Raw genomic sequence first — 25,134 nt, forward strand, 5'->3', positions numbered from 1 at the left:
GTCCCGGAGCGGAAGGGCATTACAAGGCCTCAGGTACATTCCGGGAGCCCTACAGGTCTGAGACACCAGGATGAATGTGCGTGTTGAGTCCTGGGGCAACATGGCGCCAGTTCCAACAGGTTCCCCCATAGGGTTCTTTTCCTTGGCTTCACCACTGATATCCCCTTGGGAAATTAACTTCCTAATTCAGTGCCACAGTTTCCCAACCTCTAAAACAAAGATAAAATCTGCTCCAGACCACAGGGACCAAAAGGTCTGGGGTCAGAATATGTTAAATTGATCGAAGCAGACTATCTGAGAATTTAACCCAGAAGGACACAAGTAAAAGTTTGTTCCCAGCCCTTTTTCCTCATTCAAAAAAAAAAGGTGAAGTTAAAGGCTCTTTTTTAATCAGCTGGCTTTTGCCCAACATCTGCCCAGCTTCAGGGCCTTCTGGTGGATATTTACTATCCACCTTTCTCTCCTGCCAGCTCAGCTTCCCCTTTGCAAGGACAGAGCTCCATTCTTGGGGGAATGGTCCAGGGGAGGCCCCTCTCTGGCACCAGGCTCCTGCCCCTCTTCACGTTGCCTGAATTGTGATGGCTGTGCCCTGAAACACCTTGCATGCGCCTCTGCAACCAGGTGCAAGCTGCAGAGAATGCTGAACTCCGTTGTCAGTCAGCGGAGAGAAATAATGTTGCGTGTGTTGTCCTTCAGATGCCCAGGCAAGTGGGAGGTTTGCAAGATGTTTATTCAGGACTGATCGGAGGGGTGATGTCAGGCGTGAGAAACACATAGGTCCAGGGACGTTGAGAATGCTTTCAAATTCCAAAGAGCTCGCCCCAGCTCTCATCCTCATCCCACCCACACACAGACACATTTTTATTTTCAGCAAGTAGTAAAGAAACATAGGCAGGATGGCATATTCACAGTGAGGGCGATGGGATGAGGACTGCAGGCCTAGGGAGGACTCCATCAGTGTATAGTTTAGCCCAGGAACAAACGACTTCACAGCAGCCACGATGGGCTCCCCACTCCCCACCCCGTGATGTCATAGATGAGCTCTGTGCTGGGCGGGGGCTGAACAAGAAGGGGACAGTTCTGCAGCCCTGCCCTCAGACCTGCTCCAAGGTCCCTCAGATTCCTGAGTGGACACCCCCTCCCCTTGCCCTGACCTGGTTTCCTGACAAATCTCTCAGCTCTGAAGACCTGGGGTCAAGGACAAGTCTAAGCCACGTTTAACCCTGGCCTTTGTTGCTGAAAGCTGCCCGCCACTGGCTGGACTCAGGCAGGGACACAAAGGAAGACAGGAGGGACAAACCGGGTGTTGGCATGACAAATTGCTTGTGGCATCTCCTTATTATGCATAGAAAGGTCTGACATGGAAGGAAACTCATGCCTTGAGACAATTCCTCTCCAGGCCGGTGCCCAGTCTCTCACAAGTCAGGGGAACTCTCTCCCCTGAGAACTCTACTGATGGTAGAGCCCAAGGGAGGCTCCAAGAATCACAGACATAACTGCAGTCCTAGAGCCTGTCAAGGGGAGCTCAGCAGCACAGGCATCACCTAGGAGCTTGGTGGAGATGCAGAATCTTGGTCCTCACCCCAGACCTGCTGAATTAGAATCTGCATTTTATCAGATCCCAAGGACTGCATCCCCAGAACGCACACTGAAGTTTGAGAAACACTGGTTTTGCAGACTTACAGGTGGCCGGACCACAAGTCCGTATGGCATGACTCCACACCATCTACGGTTTCTTTATTAAACATAAACGATTGTCAATAAGAACAATTTATTTTGGAGGTATGGGCTTCCTCCTTTGTTGTCCCAGATCTGGAAGTGGTCTGGGTCCTGGTCTCTTGGAAGTGGCATGGATGAGTGATGAGGTAATCCTTAACTGGATTACACTTTGAGTGTAATTCTAGAACCACTCTGGCTAATATGGGTACCACTAGCCACGTGTGGCACTTGAAATGTGGCTAGTTTGCAATGAAATGTGTTAAAAGATACACACTGGAATTAAAAAACAATACCAAAAAAAGTAAAATACCTCGTTCATAATTTTTATACTGATTACATGCTGAAATGATATTATTCATATGTTAAGTTAAATAGAATCTATTGTTAAGATTAATTTCACCTGTTTCTTTTTCCTTTTTTAAATGTGGCTACTAGAAAATGTAAAATGACACGTGTGGCTCACAATCGTGATCCAGGAGACTTGGCTCTCCTACAACCTGCATCTCAGGGAGTTTGGGACAACCCCAGTTATCACCCTGGAGTGTCTGCAAGGGTCTGTAAATTGTGCAAGGCCATTTGAGAACTTGGGTGGAGCACCCACCCCTAACAAATAAAACTTTTGCACAACTGAAATGTGAGTTAGAGTGAAAATCTGAAGTATGCTTAACAATGGAACTGTGAGAGAGCATCCCGAAGAACTGTTAAGTAGAGATTTTGCAGAAAAAACACAGCCTAAGGAGCCAGTGTGGAAAGGCAGGAGTGAGGTAACATTGCCAGGCAGCCGGCCTTGACAGGCCTGTGTTGTTTGGTGACAGTGGGAGGGGGCATGTCAGCTCTGCCCTTGCCCCACTTAACAGCACTGTTGCCACCACTCTGAGTCATGTCGCAGCTCTGGCATCCCCCAAACCAGACATTCCCTTAAAGCTAAGGACCCAGGGCAATCACTTGGCCTTGCTGCAACAAGGTCTGAAGACTGCCACCCGCTCAGAAGTGTAATAACAGATCAGTAGTCAAGAAGACTAACCAATTCCTTCTGCACGGCCACAAAGCAATCAACATCACCTAGAGGCAAATTTTGAACTCAAACTCTTTCATTTCCATATCCAAGATGGGTTCTATTTTTAGTGACTGGCCCCGCTCGTGTAAGATGCTCCATTAGCTCATTTCCAGTAAGGGTGGGAGAGGGTACATGGTGCACTGTCCTCCTCTGAAACAGTCTGGGACGAGTTTTCCTTACTTGAAGCCATGGGAAGGTATCACCTGGCCCAAAAGAGCTGCAGCTCCTTCGGCTCTGTTGGGAAAGTCATTCGTCCTGAGCCTGTTCCCACACTGTGCCTGCTTGCTCTCCTCTCCTGGGGTGGCAAGAGAGAGACAAGAGGAAGGGGAAGGCCCGAAACACCTAGAGGGAGAGAAGCTCGGTGAGGCTGGGGGCACGTGGATGTGTTTATTCCTGAGGGCGCCATGTAGGCACGCTCACTCTCCTGGAAAACTCAGCTCTACGGACAAAGCGGCAGAGCAACCTTGTCCTCAGCCAGCCCAGCACCCCCGACCTCTCCCATCGCTGGCCCAGCCAAGCTCCACAGGGCACTGACCAGGTTTTATTTCCAGCAGCCGCAGCTTCGGATCCTCAGGTGGGTGCAATCGTCTCTTCTTACGCCAGCAGCGGGCAGGGTACGTGTACAGCTGGCCTGGGGCGAGGCCTGTGGACAGAGACAGTGTAAAGATTAAAGGCTCCAGGCTGGATCTAACCTTCTCATTCACAGTGAGGAAAGTGAAGCCCAGAGACGTGAAGTGACTTGTCAAGGTCACACAGCTGGTAGATGGTAGAGCCCAGGCAGAATCTAGGTCATCTGACCCCAGGACCCTTGCTCTGTCTGCTCTACCATGCTGCCTCAGTAGACACATGCCAAAATGAGCCATCACTGTGACCAAAATCAGTTCTGTTCTCTTGGCCTAGGGAGAAGATCAGAGGGACCTCCAAACCACAAGAAGGACTTTTCCAGATTTACCCTCATCACAGTGTTTCCAAGGCAGTGCATATCCAGCTACTGCCCATCAACTGCCCCTCTGTCCAGGTCAAGCAGGTTCCCTTCACGATGGAGCAGCACAAGTCATTCTGTCTACCTACGGACAGCCTGGCTGGGAAACATTTCAAGGAAACAGGATCAAGGCGCTAGATCTCCTACCCACTGGCTTCTTCCACCCACTGATAGCTGCTGGCAGCTCGCTGAAGCCAAAGGGAGCCCTGTGCAACCTCCATCAGAATATAAGCCTGCTCCTGTGAGCAGGCTCCATGCCTGCATAGCCAGCATACCTGTACAGCCCTGCCCACCTGCCTGGGCATTACAAAAAAAAAAATGGGCAGGAGTTCAGTGGCTGGCCTTATGTGTCACACGGTCTCCCAACAAGAATCACCATTTAGATTTGGCTTTTAACACGAAAGCTCCACACCAGCATCATCTGTCATGCCGAGCACCCCATGAGGAGCCTTCCTGCTCAACAGACAACACTCTCGTGGCTCCTGGGGCATATGCTGGGCAGCCAGAGGCCTTGGAGGAATGTGGGCTCCCTGCACTAGACCCTGGTTTGTTCCCAGAGAAAAGGGCAGGGGGTGGAGGCTGAGGGGAGAGGAAGAGGGCTGAAGACTGGTTAGGCGGTTTGCAGATTAAAAAGACTGCTCAATGCACCCCCAAAATAAACCAGCAAGCCCACTGACCCACCCCCGCTAGAGTGAAAGCCTGGTGAGGACAGGGACTTTGTCCTGTTCACGTCGGAATCCCCAGAACCAGAACTGTGGCTGACACAGAGGAGAATCAAACTAAACATTTGCAGAATGAGTGAGTGAGTGAGTGAGTGAATGGAAGAATATGTTCCAGTTCACTTTCATGGAAGTCACAACTCGGTCTTCTGTAGTAAACATGGCATGTGACAGCTGTTAGAGACAGGCAGCCTCCCATGAGAGGGGCACTTCCTAGGCCTAGGACCATGAGTAGAAAACATCAGGACCCTATTCCCATCTGCTGTCTTCCATTTTGGGGGTTTTAAAAGTTAAAAGAAAAACCGGCTTCACTTTTGCATTTTTCAGAGAAAAACCTACAAAAGTTTCATTGCTACACATCCATTCATTCATTTTTCATTTGTACTTGTCATCTCTACCCATGCATAGATTTGGGTCCAAAGCAGAGGCAACTATTCCAGCATTAAAGGAAACAAAATTTTCCAATTCTTTTATGTGCTAAGTTTCGTTTTTAATCACACAGCTGCTCCCACAGGTTGCTAGGCTGTGAACAAGCTGGAGGTTCTGACCCTTCCCCCTTTGATTCTTAGAAACCATCAAGGGTGATAAAGCCTACAGGCTCCAGAAATATCTCTGATGTTATGAGCTAAGGGCTCATCATGTCCTAGAGTCATTCTAATACTTGACTTTGTTGATAACTGTAAGGTCTTCTGCACAGTAGGAGGATCCTGAAGCTCTGAGCGCCTTGAGCCCTGAGGACCAGACTTGTGACTGATTTATAGAAGACACAATGAATCCAGAAAATAAGCTTGGTCTCGCTCCCATATGAGGTCCAGTTTTGACCTCTGTTTGAGGGAAGGCATCACTGGGAATAGTTTGATGTTTCTGGTGTGGTTCACTCCAGGGCCGTGTCACCTCTCACCCCATAATTCCTGAATGGGGACATTGAGTCAGAGTCCCTTCCAGATGTTTTGGCCACTTCTGGGGCTGGTGTTCCCCAGGATCCCAGAGAAGGCCAAGTACAAGGGCTGGCCTGTTGCTCCATATCCCAGAACTCGTCCCATAATCCCACTTATCTTGGATTAGCAATTCTTAATCCAGGCTGAAGCCAAAATCACCTGGAGGACTTCTTATTAACACCAATGCCCCAAATCCATGCCAGAGCTACCCAATCCAAATGTAGGTGGGCGGGGGAATTGAGCAACTCTTTTCTTTTTAAGAACTCTATAGATTGTTACCATAGCTGACAAAGAACCTCTGGATGTCTAAGCATCATCTAGTTACTGGCTGGATGTTCTCTCTGATGTACCAAGACTAGTCTAATGGTTTTTCCAGTAGATTCCCAAGGTTCCCTGTATTTTTCCCAAGCCACTGTCATTACCTGCCTGCTTACTAGACTGTCATCTCCACTGGTTTTATAAGATCCAGGGTGGCAGGAACCATGTCCACCTCAAGTATCCCCAATGCTTAGCACAGTGCCTGGCAGGCATATCAAGAAATACTTATCAAATAAATTCAACCAGAACTGAAGCAGCCTCAGAAACGCGGGAAGTGAATGACCCTTAGCCCCTGCTGTTCCTGGCTCCAGGAGACTCCTCCATCCACATCCAAACCATCCAGGAAGGACCCCTAGAACGGAGCACAGAACCCACCCCACCCATACCAAGATGGGAGTCTCTGTGCCTTAGGCTCTTTCTTGCCCCACACACTGTTTCATGGTATTTCCAACCTGACCAAAAGCAGGTTAGTGAGAAGGAACTGGTCCAGACCAGCATACGCAAAAGGTCTAAGTGACAAGAGGTCAAAACTGTCAGCACTTGTCCAAGTCCTCCACCCTCCCTGAGACTGCGGTCACCACACTTGTTGGTCAGCTGCCTGGGGCCACTCAGCTTGTGGCTGCAGGTCCACTCTCCCAGGAGAGTCCATTTTAGTAAGTAGTTTGAATGTCCAGAAGAAGGGATTGTCTTTATTTCATTCTTTAACCTTCTCTGGTAGATTGGAGAAGCTCCACAGTGCGGAGGACAAGCACGAGTCCTCATACCCCCATTCCCTGTTACCTTGGAAATCTCACCACACCTATCTGAGCCTGTCTCTTTGCCTGTAAGATAAGGGCGGTAATAATACCTACCTTACAAGGACTGTTGTGGGGATTAGCTTATATTCAAGAAGAAGCTCTTTATAACCATGAAGCATTGTACAAATGTCAGTTATTAATTATCATGAATTAGCTGACTTAGACGAGCCTGGACTCTCTGCCCACGTGACATGACAAGGCTGCTCTTTGCTCCTTTAGCCACAAGGGTGGAAACAGGCCTCCCTTTGATGTCTGCTTCAACTCGTATCAACAAGCAAATGGCCCCAAGAACTCTCTCAGGGCTCTCGCCCCCTTCTTTGCCCTCCTCCCTGGGCTGACAGGCACCAGGGTGCCTTTACAGGGCCAACACGTTCAGCCCTGGAGTTCCACTTATAGAGGGATGAGCAGAGCCCTGTGAGAGTTATGTTGTTTATCTCATTAGAACAGGAGGCACATAACTCAAGCCCATGTGTGTGGTAGACAGAGGAGGGAGGAAGAGGAGGGGGGAGGAGGAGGATAGAGGCACAGCTGCGGCCCGGGGAAATTAACCTGAAGGAGGGAGCCTGGGGCTAGGGGGGATATGGAAGAGGGGAAGGGGGAGGCAGGAGACAAGAGGGGGGACCAATCCTCCCAGTAACCAAGGCCACAGCAACTCCTCCATTCACACACCCCACTGAGCAAACTGCTTTGCTATTACTTTGATCTGCAACTCCAGGTACACTTAGTTGCAAGCACAAGCATGACGGACGCACATGCACACACGCACATCCACATGGGAACTCACACACTGGTTGGTGGGAGAACTGGCTTCATAGGAAAAATCAGCAGGATGAGCTCGGTGCCTGTGCAGTCAGCAGACTTCAGGCAAATCACTTGTTATATGCGTGGCCTACGTTCGGCAGGTGGATCCTGAGTGTTATGAGCATCTCTGACAGACACAGCATGAGCCATTAAGAATTCAGAAGATGAAGTGGGATGGGAACAGATGTGTAAAGAAGAAACAGAATGGCTTCCTCTTCCCCGGACCAGAGCTGAGCAGTGGCATTCAAGCCCACCCAGAGAAGGGCTTTGCCTGCAGCAGCTCAGGGAGGTGGCCCGAGGCTCCCCACAACAGAAAGCTCATTACTTCACAGGACAGACTGTCCCACTGTTGGCCAACTCTTACTGTGATAAAGAGTTTCACCTTGCCCTTATTTTGAATCAAAATCTACCTTCCTGTTATATACTTATGCCAATTTGTCCACCCTCTGTCCCAAGAGTGAACAGGTGTCCTCTGCATCCCAACCACCCACCCCATCCACCTGCTTGGGTTTGAAGGAGAGCCTATGGAGAGGACGAAGAACTGGAGGGCAATGGGAGTTGGAGGAAAGAGGCAGTGACTACACCTGCTCGTGAGCCTGGGATTCTTCACCAACACTGGGCATCAGAATTGCAGAAGTAGTTATTGAAAAGGGCAGATGGTTTGGTTCCAGTCCAATCCTACTGAACCAGAATAACAGAGATTCACCAAGACAACTGTAGTTTGAAAAACTCCCACATAAGGAACTTCGAACAAGATCAAATCTTACTCATATTTATTTCCCCAGGGCCCAGCACATAATAGGTGTTCCATTAATGTTTGTGTCTGAGGATGCCAATTTGGACCAACTGCAGAGTTGGAGGGATGAGTGATAAGCCCCGGGTAGGGCTTGAGGAGCGGGGAAGATGTATTTCCCAAGCACTTATAGCCACGTCATTTCCTAGTGCTCTGTCCTCCTCTCTTCTCCTGGCTTATATAAGAGCTGCCCTGATCTCATGGACCACCTCTTCAGTGAAGCATTCCTGAACCACCCCAGGCCACAGTGCCTCTTCTCTTCCCTGTAAGTCTGGAGTCCTGGGCACTTGGCACCACGTGACAGCACTCAGCGTGGCTCTCTGTCTGGTTCCCCGACCATCCCCTTCCTGCCTCCCCTCCCATTCTTCTCTGTGAGCTTCTCTCTAAGATTCAATTTCAGTGTCCCATGTGCCAGGACTGCCCTGGCAAGGTAGACCTCAAATCCATAATGCTGCCTGCTTCTTCTGGCCCAGAGGTTCCCAAGCCCCTCACTGGTCCCATCACACTCAAAAGCTGACAGAGTAACAGTAGCTAACATTTACTGAGCTCTTACTCTGCTCTAGGCTAGCACCTTATACTCAATGCTATCTCATTGTGACAAAAAGCCTACAAGACATTTAAAGGATGAGGGCAGTGATTAAGTAACTGGTGCAGGGTCATACAGCTCATAAGCATAGCCTAGTCCCCAGCCCACACTCAAAATCTCTCCACTATCCTATCTAACTCCCTACTGAGTTGCTGGTACACATGCAAGAGGCTTGAAACGCAGAGCCCTGCCCTTGAGAAAGCAGCTCCCCAAACCAAAGCTCACAGAAAAAGAACCCCTGGCCCACCCACCTGCCCCCATCCAGCCACTTCTTGTGGAATTCATTTTTCCTTTCCTCACATCACCAACTAAAATTGCTCATGGAGAAATGCATCCTGGTATTGTAGTAAGGCATATAAAATGTGTGGAGAATCAGATACTTACCAGGACATGCTTTCTAAATTTATCAGAAGAATTTTTTTCAGTAATAACATTATAATGCGAGGGGGGGGGAGCTGAGATGTTATTGGATCTGACTCTTACCTGATACAAGAATTGCCTCTCCAATATCCTTGACTAGAGTCCCCACCCTGGCCTCTGTTTCAAGAATTCCAGTCCTTACCCTTCCATGAGGCAGTCTGCTATGCTGTTGAAATATTTTGTTGTTAGAGATATGCTTACCAATCTCATCTCATCGGTGAGAACGCAAAATGGCACAACCCTATGAAAGAGAATTTGGCATATCTAGCAAAACCATACATATTTGCCCTTTGATCCAGCAATTCCACTTCTAGGAATCTTCATCACAGATTCACATAAAAAAATATAAAAATATGCATTCATTGTAGTATTTTCAATACTAGAAAAAGACTAGAAACAATCCAATGTCCATCTATAAGGTCCTAGTTGAATAAACAATAGTATATCCACACAATTGACTATAATGAAGCCATTGAGAGAGAGAGAGAGAGAGAGAGAGAAGTATACACTGCAATGGGATATATTGTTAAGTGAAAAAAGCAAGATGGAGAGCAGTATGCGTAGTGTACTATCATTTCTTTAACAAATGGGGATATACACATATATATATATATACATACATATATGTTGTGTGCTTGCATAGAGTTTTTTAATGGAAAGATAAACCAAAAACTAATTTTTTTAAAAAGTTACAGGGAAAATAAAAACAAAATAATAGTAACAAGAAGAAGAGAAAGTTGCCTTTAGAAAGAGGAAAGGAACAGGGTAAAAGAACAGAGATAGAATAGAGCTAGACTCTCTCTCTGAATATACCATGCTTTGTAGATTTGACTTTAGAACCATGTAAATATTTTATAATATTAAATTAAATTAAAATATAAAAGCAAACATCTGCTTCTAGCTAAAATGGTTTACCAAGGACCAGATTTACCTTCCCACCTGAAGCCAAGACAGAGAAAAAAATGAAACAAGAGTTTTCAAGACACTGGCCATCGGGCAATGAAGGACCATGATCCCTGAGATACTGGAAATGAACAAGATGAGTCATATGACTGCCCCAGCTTACTTCCTTGAGAGAGTTTCCAGAGTGCAGCACAGGGAGGAGGAACATGGATAGAACCCAGCCAACTTCCTGAGTCTGAATTGAAGAGAAAGCGCTGAGAGTCTGGGAAGACCAAGGTGACTAGAATTCAAGGAAAAGAATAGTAAACAGAAGAAAGTGGCACAGAGAAAGAACTGTGGAGATACACAAAGGGTTCCCTTCAAGAATTCAGCTCAGTACCGATGAGCGCATGCTTATAAGGAATCTACTCAATGCCGAGGAAAGAACCACCTGTAAGAACAGAGGTGTGCCTGGTGTGCACAAGGGGCTGAGAATAGTCTGTTCCCACAAGCACACTGGGAAAGTCTCATGATTCATGGAGTACTGGGTAGGGTACACAGAATGGTCTTGCCTCACTAATGAGGAATAATTAGCCCTAGGCTAAGCACTGCTCCAGTTCCACCTAACAAATCTTAAAAGCAAGATAAGAAAAGATCAAATTGTTTCCAAGTAATTTGACAGTGAACCAAAACAAAGTTCCAGAATATTTACAGGAATAAAAAATATATACCGTACCCAGCAAGGTAAAATTCACAAAGTTGGACATCCAATCAAAAATTACAAGGCATGTAAAGAAGCTAGAAAATATGACCTACAATGAGAGGGGGAAAAAATCAATTGAAACCAACCCAGAATTGACACTGATGTTAGAATTAGCAGCAAGAACACTAAAACAGTTATTATTTGTATTCCATTTGTTTAAAAGTTAAAAACAGTTTGTTTTAAAAGACTCCAATTTGACTTCTAAAAATGAAAACTACAATGTGTGAGATTAAAAACATACTGGATGGAATTAATGTCAGATTAGACACTGGAGAAGAAAATATTAGAACACTTAAAAACATAGCAGGGGAGGGGAGGGGCAAGATGGCGGAAGAGTAAGACGCGGAGATCACCTTCCTCCCCACAGATACATGAGAAATACATCTACACGTGGAACTGCTCCTACAGAACACCCACTGAACGCTGGCAGAAGACGTCAGACCTCCCAAAAGGCAAGAAAATCCCCACGTACTTGGGTAGGGCAAAAGAAAAAAGAAATAACAGAGACAAAAGAATAGGGACGGGACCTGCACCAGTGGGAGGGAGCTGTGAAGGAGGAAAGGTTTCCACACACTAGGAAGCCCCTTCGTGGGCAGAGACTGCGGGTAGCAGAGGGGGGAAGCTTCGGAGCCACGGAGGAGAGCGCAGCCACAGTGGTGCGGAGGGCAAAGCGGAGACTCCCGCACAGAGGAGCGGTGCCGACCAGCACTCACCAGCCCGAGAGGCTTGTCTGCTCAGCCGCCGGGGCGGGCGGGGCCTGGGAGCTGGGGCTCGGGCTTCGGTGCTAGCCGGGAGGGAGTCCGGGAAAAAGACTGCGGCTGCCAAAGAGGCAAGAGAATTTTTCTTGCCTCTTTGTTTCGCGGCGCGCAAGGAGAGGGGATTCAGAGCGCCGCCTAAACGAGCTCCAGAGACGGGTGCGAGCCGCGGCTATCAGCGCGGATCCCACAGCAACAGGGACGCAGAGGGAAAAACGGAGAGATTCCCGCACAGAGGCTCGGCGCCGAGCAGCACTCACCAGCCTGAGAGGCTTGTCTGCTCACCCGCCGGGGCGGGCGGGGGCTGGGAGCTGAGGCGCGGGCTTCAGTCGGATCCCAGGGAGAGGACTGGGGTTGGCTGCGTGAACACAGCCTGAAGGGTCTAGCGCACCACAACTAGCCGGGAGGGTGCACGAGAAAAAGTCTGCAGCTGCCGAAGAGGCAGGAGACTTTTTCTTGCCTCTTTGTTTCGCGGCGTGCAAGGAGAGGGGATTCAGAGCGCCACTTAAACGAACTCCAGAGACGGGCGCGAGCCGCGGCTATCAGCGCGGACCCCAGAGACGGGCATGAGACGCTAAGGCTGCTGCTGCCGCCACCAAACAGCCTGTGGGCGAGCACAGGTCATTCTCCACACCGCCCCTCCCGGGACCCTGTGCAGCCCGCCACGGCCAGGCTCCCGTAATCCGGGGACAACTTCCCTGGGAGAGCGCACGGCGCGCCTCAGGCTGCTGCAACGTCACGCCGGCTTCTGCCTCCGCAGGCTCGCCCCGCCTCCTCCGTACCGCTCCCTCCCCCCGGCCTGACTGAGCCAGAGCCCCTGAATCAGCTGCTCCTTTCACCCCGTTCTGTCTGGGTGGGGAACAGACGCCCTCAGGGGACCTACATGCAGAGGCGGGTCCAAATCCAAAGCTGAACCCCGGGAGCTGTAGGAACAAAGAAGAGAAAGGGAAATCTCTCCCAGCAGCCTCAGAAGCAGCGGATTAAAGCTCCACAAACAACTTGATGTGCCTGCATCTGTTGAATACCTGAATAGACAACGAATCATCCCAAATTTAGGAGATGGACTTTGGGAGCAGGATATATTAACTTTTCCCCTTTTCCTTTTTTTTGTGAGTGTAGATGTGTATGCTTCTGGGTGAGATTTTGTCTGTATAGCTTTGCTCTCACCGTTAGTCCTAGGGTTAGGTCCGTCCGTTTTTTTTTTTTTTTTTTTTTTTTTTGGCTTAAAAATTTTTTTTTCCCTAATAAATGTTTTCTTAATAATTTTTTCCTTATTTTCTATTTTTAAAAAAATTTTTAATAAGTTTTTTCATATTTTTTATTTTAAAAAATTAAAAAATTTTTTTTCTTAATAAATTTTTTCTAAATATTTTTTTTCTTATTTTTAGTATAAAAAATTAATAAATCTATTTTTAAAAATTAAAAAAAATTTTTTTTTCTTAATAAATTTACTCTTAATAATTTTTTTTCTTATTTTTTATTATAATTGCTTTATTTTATTTTATTTTATCCTCTTTTTTTCTTTCTTTCCATTTTTTCTCCCTTTTATTCTGAGCCGTGTGGATGAAAGGCTCTTGGTGCTCCAGCCAGGCATCAGGGCTGTGCCTCTGAGGTGGGAGAGCCAACTTCAGGACACTGGTCCACAAGAGACCTCCCAGCTCCACGTAATACCAAACGGCGAAAATCTCTCACAGATCTCCATCTCAACATCAAGACCCAGCTTCACTCAACGACCAGCAAGCTACAGTGCTGGACACCCTATGCCAAACAACTAGCAAGAGAGGAACACAGCCCCATCCATTAACAGAGAGGCTGCCTAAAATCATAATAAGGCCACAGACACCCCAAAACACACCACCAGACGTGGACGAACCCACCAGAAAGACAACATCCAGGCTCATCCACCAGAACACAGGCACTAGTTCCCTCCACCAGGAAACCTACAAACCCACTGAACCAACCTTAGCCACTGGGGACAGATACCAAAAACAACGGGAACTACGAACCTGCAGCCTGTGAAAAGGAGACCCCAAACACAGTAAGATAAGCAAAATGAGAAGACAGAAAAACACACAGCAGATGAAGGAGCAGGGTCAAAACACACCAGACCTAACAAATGAAGAGGAAATAGGTAGTCTACCTGAAAAAGAATTCAGAATAATGATAGTAAGGATGATCCAAAGTCTTGGAAATAGAATAGACAAAATGCAAGAAACATTTAACAAGGACGTAGAAGAACTAAAGAGGAACCAAGAAACGATGACAAGCACAATAAATGAAATTAAAAATACTCTAGATGGGATCAATAGCAGAATAACTGAGGCAGAAGAACGGATAAGTGACCTGGAAGATAAAATGGTGGAAATAACTACTGCAGACCAGAATAAAGAAAAAAGAATGAAAAGAACTGAGGACAGTCTCAGAGACCTCTGGGACAACATTAAACGCACCAACATTCGAATTATAGGGGTCCCAGAAGAAGAAGAGAAAAAGAAAGGGACTGAGAAAATATTTGAAGAGATTATAGTTGAAAACTTCTCTAATATGGGAAAGGAAATAGTTAATCAAGTCCTGGAAGCACAGAGAGTCCCATACAGGATAAATCCAAGGAGAAACACACCAAGACACATATTAATCAAACTATCAAAAATTAAATATAAAGAAAACATATTAAAAGCAGCAAGGGAAAAACAACAGATAACACACAAGGGCATCCCCATAAGGTTAACAGCTGATCTTTCAGCAGAAACGCTGCAAGCCAGAAGGGAGTGGCAGGATATACTTAAAGTGATGAAGGAGAAAAACCTACAACCAAGATTACTCTACCCAGCAAGGATCTCATTCAGATTTGATGGAGAAATTAAAACCTTTACAGACAAGCAAAAGCTGAGAGAGTTCAGCACCACCAAACCAGCTTTACAACAAATGCTAAAGGAACTTCTCTAGGCAAGAAACACAAGAGAAGGAAAACACCTACAATAACAAACCCAAAACATTTAAGAAAATGGGAATAGGAACATACATATCGATAATTACCTTAAATGTAAATGGATTAAATGCTCCCACCAAAAGACACAGACTGGCTGAATGGATACAAAAACAAGACCCATATATATGCTGTCTACAAGAGACCCACTTCAGACCTAGAGACACATACAGACTGAAAGTGAGGGGATGGAAAAAGATATTCCATGCAAATGGAAATCAAAAGAAAGCTGGAGTAGCAATTCTCATATCAGACAAAATAGACTTTAAAATAAAGACAATTACAAGAGACAAAGACGGACACTATATAATGATCAAGGGATCGATCCAAGAGGAAGGTATAACAATTGTAAATATTTATGCACCCAACATAGGAGCACCTCAATACATAAGGCAAATACTAACAGCCATAAAAGGGGAAATCGACAGTAACACAATCATAGTAGGGGACTTTAACACCCCACTTTCACCAATGGACAGATCATCCAAAATGAAAATAAATAAGGAAACACAAGCTTTAAATGATACATTAAACAAGATGGACTTAATTGATATTTATAGGACATTCCACCCAAAAACAACAGAATACACATTTTTCTCAAGTGCTCATGGAACATTCTCCAGGATAGATCATATCTTGGGTCACAAATCAAGCCTTGGTAAATTTAAAAAAATTGAAATCGTATCAAGTATCTTTTCCGACCACAACGCTATGAGACTAGATATCAATTACAGGAAAAGATCTGTAAAAAATACAAACACATGGAGGCTACACAATACACTACTTAATAACGAAGTGATCACTGAAGAAATCAAAGGGGAAATCAAAAAATACCTAGAAACAAATGACAATGGAGACACGACGATCCAAAACCTATGGGATGCAGCAAAAGCAGTTCTAAGAGGGAAGTTTATAGCAATACAAGCCTACATCAAGAAACAGGAAACATCTCGAATAAACAACCTAACCTTGCACCTAAAGCAATTAGAGAAAGAAGAACAAAAAAACCCCAAAGCTAGCAGAAGGAAAGAAATCATAAAGATCAGATCAGAAATAAATGAAAAAGAAATGAAGGAAACAATAGCAAAAATCAATGAAACTAAAAGCTGGTTCTTTGAGAAGATAAACAAAATTGATAAACCATTAGCCAGACTCATCAAGAGAAAAAAGGAGAAGACTCAAATTAATAGAATTAGAAATGAAAAAGGAGAAGTAACCACTGACACTGCAGAAATACAAACGATCATAAGAGATTACTACAAGCAACTCTATGCTAATAAAATGGACAACCTGGAAGAAATGGACAGATTCTTAGAAATGCACAACCTGCCGAGACTGAACCAGGAAGAAATAGAAAATATGAACAGACCAATCACAAGCACTGAAATTGAAACTGTGATTAAAAATCTTCCAACACACAAAAGCCCAGGACCAGATGGCTTCACAGGCGAATTCTATCAAACATTTAGAGAAGAGCTAACACCTATCCTTCTCAAACTCTTCCAAAATATCGCAGAGGGAGGAACACTCCCCAACTCATTCTATGAGGCCACCATCACCCTGATACCAAAACCAGGCAAAGATGTCACAAAGAAAGAAAACTACAGGCCAATATCACTGATGAACATAGATGCAAAAATCCTCAACAAAATACTAGCAAACAGAATCCAACAGCACATTAAAAGGATCATACACCATGATCAAGTGGGGTTTATTCCAGGAATGCAAGGATTCTTCAATATACGCAAATCAATCAACGTGATACATCATATTAACAAATTGAAGGAGAAAAACCATATGATCATCTCAATAGATGCAGAGAAAGCTTTCGACAAAATTCAACACCCATTTATGATAAAAGTCCTGCAGAAAGTAGGCATAGAGGGAACTTTCCTCAACATAATAAAGGCCGTATATGACAAACCCACAGCCAACATTGTCCTCAATGGTGAAAAACTGAAACCATTTCCACTAAGATCAGGAACAAGACAAGGTTGCCCACTCTCACCACTATTATTCAACATAGTTTTGGAAGTGTTAGCCACAGCAATCAGAGACGAAAAAGAAATAAAAGGAATCCAAATCGGAAAAGAAGAAGTAAAGCTGTCACTGTTTGCAGATGACATGATACTATACATAGAGAATCCAAAAGATGCTACCAGAAAACTACTAGAGCTAATCAATGAATTTGGTAAAGTAGCAGGATACAAAATTAATGCACAGAAATCTCTTGCATTCCTGTATACTAATGATGAAAAATCTGAAAGTGAAATTAAGAAAACACTCCCGTTTACCATTGCAACAAAAAGAATAAAATACCTAGGAATAAACCTACCTAAGGAGACAAAAGACCTGTATGCAGAAAATTATAGGACACTGATGAAAGAAATTAAAGATGATACAAATAGATGGAGAGATATACCATGTTCTTGGATTGGAAGAATAAACATTGTGAAAATGACTCTGCTACCCAAAGCAATCTACAGATTCAATGCAATCCCTATCAAACTACCACTGGCATTTTTCACAGAACTAGAACAAAAAATTTCACAATTTGTATGGAAACACAAAAGACCCCGAATAGCCAAAGCAATCTTGAGAACGAAAAATGGAGCTGGAGAAATCAGGCTCCCTGACTTCAGACTATATTACAAAGCTACAGTAATCAAGACAGTTTGGTACTGGCACAAAAACAGAAATATAGATCAATGGAACAGGATAGAAAGCCCAGAGATAAGCCCACGCACATATGGTCACCTTATCTTTGATAAAGGAGGCAAGCATATACAGTGGAGAAAAGACAGCCTCTTCAATAAGTGGTGCTGGGAAAATTGGACAGGTACATGTAAAAGTATGAAATTAGAACACTCCCTAACACCATACACAAAAATAAACTCAAAATGGATTAAAGACCTAAGTGTAAGGCCAGACACTATCAAACTCTTAGAGGAAAACATAGGCAGAACACTGTATGACGTAAGTCACAGCAAGATCCTTTTTGACCCAGGTCCTAGAGAAATGGAAATAAAAACACAAATAAACAAATGGGACCTAATGAAACTTAAAAGCTTTTGCACAGCAAAGGAAACCATAAACAAGACCAAAAGACAACCCTCAGAATGGGAGAAAATATTTGCAAATGAAGCAACTGACAAAGGATTAATCTCCAAGATTTACAAGCAGCTCATGCAGCTCAATAACAAAAAAACAAACAACCCAATCCAAAAATGGGCAGAAGACCTAAATAGACATTTCTCCAAAGAAGAGATACAGATTGCCAACAGACACATGAAAGAATGCTCAACATCATTAATCATTAGAGAAATGCAAATCAAAACTACAATGAGGTATCATCTCACACCGGTCAGAATGGCCATCATCAAAAAATCTAGAAACAATAAATGCTGGAGAGGGTGTGGAGAAAAGGGAACACTCTTGCACTGTTGGTGGGAATGTAAATTGATACAGCCACTATGGAGAACAGTATGGAGGTTCCTTAAAAAACTAAAAATAGAACTACCATATGACCCAGCAATCCCACTACTGGGCATATACCCTGAGAAAACCATAATTCAGAAAGAGTCATGTACCAAAATATTCATTGCAGCTCTATTTACAATAGCCAGGACATGGAAGCAACCTAGGTGTCCATCATCGGATGAATGGATAAAGAAGATGTGGCACATATATACAATGGAATATTACTCAGCCATAAAAAGAAATGAAATGGAGGTGTTTGTAATGAGGTGGATGGAGTTAGAGTCTGTCATACAGAGTGAAGTAAGTCAGAAAGAGAAAAACAAATACAGTATGCTAACACATATATATGGAATCTAAGGGAAAAAAAAAAAAAAAAAAAGAGGTCATGAAGAACCTAGTGGCAAGATGGGAATAAAGACACAGACCTACTAGAGAATGGACTTGAGGATAGGGGGAGGGGGAGGGGTGAGATGTGACAGGGTGAGAGAGTGTCATGGACATATATACACTACCAAATGTAAAATAGATAACTAGTGGGAAGCAGCCGCATAGCACAGGGAGATCAGCTCGGTGCTTTGTGACCACCTAGAGGGGTGGGATAGGGAGGGTGGGAGGGAGGGAGATGCAAGAGGAAAGAGATATGGCAACATATGTATATGTGTAACTGATTCACTTTGTTGTAAAGCAGAAGCTAGCACACCATTGTAAAGCAATTATACTTCAATAAAGATGTTTAAAAAAAAAAAATAAAAAAAAAAATAAAAACATAGCAGGGGCTTCCCTGGTGGCGCAGTGGTTGAGAATCTGCCTGCCAATGCGGGGGACACGGGTTCGAGCCCTGGTCTGGGAAGATCCCACATGCCGCAGAGCAACTAGGCCCATGAGCCACAACTACTGAGCCTGCGCGTCTGGAGCCTGTGCTCAGCAACAAGAGAGGCTGCGATAGTAAGAGGCCCGCGCACCACGATGAAGAGTGGCCCCCGCTTGCCACAACTAGAGAAAGCCCTCACACAGAAACAAAGACCCAACACAGCCAAAAATTAAAAATATATATAAATAAATAAATAATTTTTAAAAAAACAAAAAAACCATAGCAATATGGGCTTCTCTGGTGGCGCAGTGGTTAAGAATCCACCTGCCAATGCAGGAGACATGGGTTTGAGCCCTGGTCCGGGAAGATCCCACATGCCGCAGAGCAACTAAGCCCATGTGCAACAACTACTGAGCCTGCATGCCGCCAACTACTGAAGCCCGTGCACCTAGAGCCCGTGCTCCGCAACAAGAGAAGCCACCTCAATGAGAAACCTGTGCACCACAACAGAGAGTAGCCCCGACTTGCCGCAACTAGAGAAAGCCCGCATGTAGCAATGAAGACCCAACACAGCCAAAAATAAAAATAAATAAAATAAATAAATTTAAAAAAAACAATCAATGTAACTCATCATATTAACAAACTACAAAAGCAAAATCACATGATCATCTCAATAGACTCAGCAAGATCAAACATCCAATCCTGATTTAAAACTGTCAAACTAGAAATAGGAGCATCCACAATCTGATAAAGAGCAACTACAAAAAACCTACAGCTGGGACTTCCCTGGCAGTCCACTGGTTAAGACTCCACACTTCCACTGCAGGGGGCAGGGGTCTGATCCCTGGTTGGGGAACTAAGATCCTGCATGCCACGCAGTGTGGCAATAAAAAAAAAAAAAAAAACCTACACCTAACATCATACTTAATAATGAAAGAATGAATGCTTTCATCTTAAGATCAGGAACAACATAAGGATGTCCACTCTTTCCATGTTTACTTAATATTGTACTGGACATTCCAGCCAGTGCAATAGAGAAGTAAAATAAATAAAATGCATAGATATTGAAAAGTTTTCTTTATTCACTAAAATAATCAACTATGTAGAAAACGCTGTGGAATCTATAGAAAGCTTCTAGAACTAATAAATGAGTATAGCAGGATTGTAGGATTCAAGTGAATACACAAAAAATAATTGTATATCTGTATACTAGCAAAGAAAAATCAGAAATTTAAATTTTTTAAATCCATTTACAATATTATCAAAAATATTAAGTGCTTAGAGATAAATCTGACAAAAATGTGAAAGAACTGTACATTGAAAACTAAAAATTATTGATGAGAAAAATTAAAAGGGATAATAATAAATGGGGAGATATATTATATCCATGGGTTGGATGACTCAATATTGAGAACTGTCAGTTTTCCCCAAGTTGATCTATAAACTCCACACAATGTCAATCAAAATCCCAGCAGACTTTTTGTAGAAATTGACAAATTGATTATAAAATTCTTATGGAAGTATGAAGAACCTAGAACAGCTGAAATAACTTCAAAAAAGAAAGACAAATTTGGAGAGGTCTTGTATCTATTTTCATTAATAAGAAAACCAACAAATAACCCAATTTTAAAATGGTCCAAAGATTTGAATATTTTACCAAAGGATATACATGGATAGTAAATAAGCACATGTAAAGATGCCCAACATCATTAATTAGGGAAATGCAAAGTAAAACCACAATGAGATACCACTATATAACAATGGGAATGGCTAAAACTTTAAAAAGTTGACCATACCAAATGTTAGTGAGAATATAGAGGAACTGGAGCTCTCGTACATTGCTGGAATGGATATAAAATGGTACAACCACTTTGAAAAACAGCCTGACAGTTTCTTAAAATGTTAAATATATACCTTCCTTATGATATAGCCGTTACACTCCTAGGTACGTTACCAAGGAGAAATGAAATTATAAGTCCATATGAAGACTTATACACAAATGTTCATAGCAGCTTTATTTAAAATAGCCAAAAACTGGAAACAAATCCAAATGTCCATCAACAGATGAATGAATAAACTGTGATATAGCCATACAATGAAATACTACTCAGCATAAAAAAAAATGAATCATTGATACATGCTAACATGGATGATCTCAAAATAATTACTCTGAGTGAAAGAAGTCAAGACCCCATCCACCAGCAACCAAAAAAAGAAGTACATATTATATGATTCCAGTATAGAAAGCATGCCTGGGGGTTGGGAGACATATAAGGTAGAGGTAGGAGGAAGAACAGGAAGGAGGAATTACAAGGGACACAAGGAAACTTTTGGGAGTCATGGATATATTCATTATATTGATTGTGATGATAGTTCCACAGGTATACAGATGTCAAAACTTATCAAATTGTACATGTTAAATATGTGTAGAGTACTGTATGTCAGTTATACTTCAATAAAGCTGTTAAATTTTTTTAATGAAAAAGCAACCCGGGGACTTCTGCTTCTGGAAAGATAGAGTAGATATACTCTTCCATATTCCTCCCACTAAGTACAACTAAAACTCTTAGACTTTGTTTACACAACAAAAATAAGATACTGAAAGGTAAAGAGGCTGACCAGCTAGGGACTTTCAGACCCAAGAAACAACAGGATGGTGAGTTCCCTGGGCATTCTTTTTGCTTTATATATCCCAGACTGAGTTCTGGAAAAGCTGATAATCCAGAAACACCTACAAATGTAGACCAAAAAAAGCCCCAAGAAAATCCTGCTCTCAGGATTTTCATCAGGATACACCTGGTGGTGCAGTGGTTAAGAATCCATCTGCCAGTGCAGGAGACATGGGTTTGAGCCCTAGTCCAGGAAGATCCCACATGCCATGGAGCAACTAAACCTGTGCGCCACAACTACTGAAGCCCAAGAGCCCTAGAGCCCATGCTCTGCAACAAGAGAAGCCACTGCAATGAGAAGCCTGTGCACCACAACAAAGAGTAGCCCCTGCTCACTGCAACTAGAGAAAGCCCGTGTGCAGCAACAAAGACCCAACGCAGCCAAAAATAAATAAATAAATTTAAAAAAAAAAAGAAAGAAAGGAAATCCTGCTCTCTCTAGCTAAAGGACCAGGAAAGGGGCAGCCTAGCAGGGCATCCCAATATCCTTGCTGGGTTAGTGTCAGAGAAGGTCAAGTAACAAACTGACCCCCCATCGTGTCAGTGGAGCCCGCACAGGGAAGAGTAATGAGGCACTCTTCCTCCTCCCAACTAGGGTGGTATTGGTGAAGGCTTAGTGGGGAATCTGAACTCCCACCCCCACCCAGCAATAATGAGGTACTCCTCCCCCACCAGGGTGTCAACAGAGACCGAGTGGGGAACATGGACTTCCACATCCATCCGACAGTAACAAGGGGCACCTCTCTTCCCCTGTCAGCACAGTGTCAGAGGAGGTCTGTGAAAATAGAAGATTTAGATAACACCTAGAGTCTCATAACATTATAGCCAAAATGTCCAGGATTCAATCAAAATCACTCATATGAAGAACCAGGAAAATCTCAACTTGAATGAGAAAATACAACAGGTACCAACACTGAAATGACACAAATGTTAGAATTATCTGACAAGGATTTTAAAGTAGCCGTCATAAAAATGTTTCAAACAAACAATCATCAACACCTGAAACAAATGAAAAAATATAAAGTCCCACAAAAAAATAGAAGATATAAAGAAGAACTAATAACAAAAACAAAACAAAACAAACCCTCAATGAATGGGCTCAACAGCAGAATGTAGAGGATAGATGAAAGAAGTAATGAATCTGAAGAGTGTATAATAGAAATCCTCCAATCTGAGCAACTGAGAGAAAAATAGATTGGAAAAAAGAAGAAGGAGGAGGAGGAGAAAAGAAGGGAGCCTGGGGGACTTATGGGACTATAACAAAAGATGTAACATTTTGGAGTTCCAGAATTTTCTTTCCCAGTGGAGTCCCAGAAGGAGAAGGGAAAGAGAGTGAGGCTGAAAATATATTCAAAGAAGTAACGGCTGAAAAATTTCCAAATTTGGCAAAAAAACATAAGATTCAAGAAGCTGAGTGAATTCTGACAAGGATAAACTCAAAGAAATCTACACCAAGACATATCAAAATCAAATTTCTGAAAACTAATAACAAAAAATCTCAAAAGCAGTGACAGAAAAATGACACCTCACTTATAAGAGAAAACAATTTGAATGACAGCAGATTTCTCATCACAAACTACGGAGGCCAAAAGGCAGTGGCAAGACATTTTTCAAGTGCTAAAATAAAAGGACTGTCATCCTAGAATTTTATATACAACAAAAAAAAATCCTTCAGATGTGGCACGTATATACAATGGAATATTACTCAGCCATAAAAAGGAGCTAAATTGGGTCATTTGTAGAGACATGGATGGACCTAGAGACTGTCATATAGAGTGAAGTCAGTCAGAAAGAGAAAAACAAGTATCGTATATTAACGCATGTTTGTGGAATCTAGAAAAATGGTACAGATGAACCAGTTTGCAAGGCAGAAATACAGACATAGATGTAGAGAACAAACGTATGGACACCAAGGGGGGAAAGGTGGGGTGGGATGAATTGGGAGATTGGAATTAACATATATACACTAATATGTATAAAATAGATCAACACTTGAAATGAGAACCTGCTGTATAGCACAGGGAACCCTGCTTCACTTCGCTGTACAGTAGAAACTAACATAACATTGTAAAACAACTATACCCCAATAAATAAATAAATAAATAAAATAAAATAAAATAGAAATATCCTTCAGGAATGAGGGGCGGAATTCCCTGGCAGTCCAGGTTAGGCCCAGGTTAGGACTCTGCGCTTCCACTGCAGGGGGCACAGGTTCAATTCCTGGTCAGGGAAATAAGATCCTGCATACTGTGCAGTGTGGCCAAAAAAAAAAAGGAATGAGGGGAAAAATCAAGACATTCTCAGAAGAAGGAAAACTAAGAATTGTTACTATCAGACCTACTTAAAAAGAATGGCTAAAGAAAGTACTTAATCAGAAAGGAATTATAAAAGCAGGCATCTTGGAACATCAGAAAGGAAGAAACAACAGCAAAAGAGTAAAAATATGAGTAAATACAACAGACACTTAAGTTTTCTAAATTATGTTTGACAATTGAAGCAAGAATTAGACATCTGTCTGATGTGGTTTCCAACGTACGTAGAGGAAATATTTAAGATACTGTTGTTACAAATGCGAGAGGATAAAGGATTTAAATGAAGAGAGGAAGGGGTGGGTGCGACTATAAAGGGGTAGGATGAGGGAGATCTTTGTGGTGATGGAATAGTTTTGTATCTTGATTGTGGTGGTGGTTCCACAAATCTATACGTGTGATAAACTGGCATAGAGCTATGCACACACATTTCACCCATGTCAATTTTCTGGTTTTGATATTATACTATAGTTACACAAGATATATCCATTGGGGGAAATTGGATGAAGGGTACAGGTGATCTCTCTGTACTATATTTACAACTTCCTGTGGATTTATAATTATTTCAAAATAAAAAGTTAATTTAAAAATGTAATTACATAAAATCCAAAAAAAAAACCCCAGCAATACCTAATAAGTGAAAGCAAAAATGAAACAAATAAATCCAACTGTGTATTGAGTTAGTAGTACAACCACACAGAGGAATTATTTTAAGTGACCTTAAAACACAGTAATTTAACTCTACATCCTTAATAGGAAATACGCTAAGGACAAAAAAACAATTGCAAAGAAAGAAATAAAAACTTAAACCATTTAAGTAACCTTATTGTTGGTAGTCTCATTTTATTCTGATATTGCTGTGTGTTTATCACAGAATAAAGCAGATAAGTAATTATGCTGGCATCAAGAGCCAGTATCCTTTTTTGGTGTGGGAGAAAGGAGATAGAGAATTAAGATAGTTAAAACTGTCGAAAACTGAATTGAATGGGAAATACCAGTAAATTTCATAATGTATTTTCTCTTAAAAAGAGAAAAAAAGAAAGATGAAACAAGAAATCATATTTCTTAGTTCTGCTCACTGCAAAGTCCTAGAATCAACAACCAACCCAGGAGCAATGAGCACCACGAGATTGTGGTCTCTAAATAATATCCCTACAAAGAGGAAACAGGGTTTCTTAGAGAAATAGCTGATTCTAGGTCTGGGGCAGGACATGTACAAGATGAGCCTGAAACATTTGTCCCAATATTAGGATATCAAAGATGCTAGAGAAACTACTAGGCGGTTTCAAAACACCAGCACTGGACAAAACCCCTACTGTCCAAAGATGGGACAATTTAAGCATCAATAA

At 43.0% G+C, this 25,134-nt stretch overlaps 1 protein-coding gene across 1 annotated transcript in view; it reads right to left on the reverse strand.

Annotated features, from left to right (window-relative positions):
• DPF3 (double PHD fingers 3) overlaps window positions 1-25,134 on the reverse strand; it is a 258,374-nt gene that overhangs the window by 124,204 nt on the left and 109,036 nt on the right. Inside the window, exon 3 of the mRNA XM_061182707.1 lies at window positions 3,312-3,419. Within this exon, the coding sequence (XP_061038690.1) occupies window positions 3,312-3,419 (108 nt within the window). The remainder of the gene's footprint in view (window positions 1-3,311; window positions 3,420-25,134) is intronic.

Source organism: Eubalaena glacialis, chromosome 2 (genome assembly GCF_028564815.1).
Source record: "Eubalaena glacialis isolate mEubGla1 chromosome 2, mEubGla1.1.hap2.+ XY, whole genome shotgun sequence".
NCBI classification, from domain to species: domain Eukaryota; kingdom Metazoa; phylum Chordata; class Mammalia; order Artiodactyla; family Balaenidae; genus Eubalaena; species Eubalaena glacialis.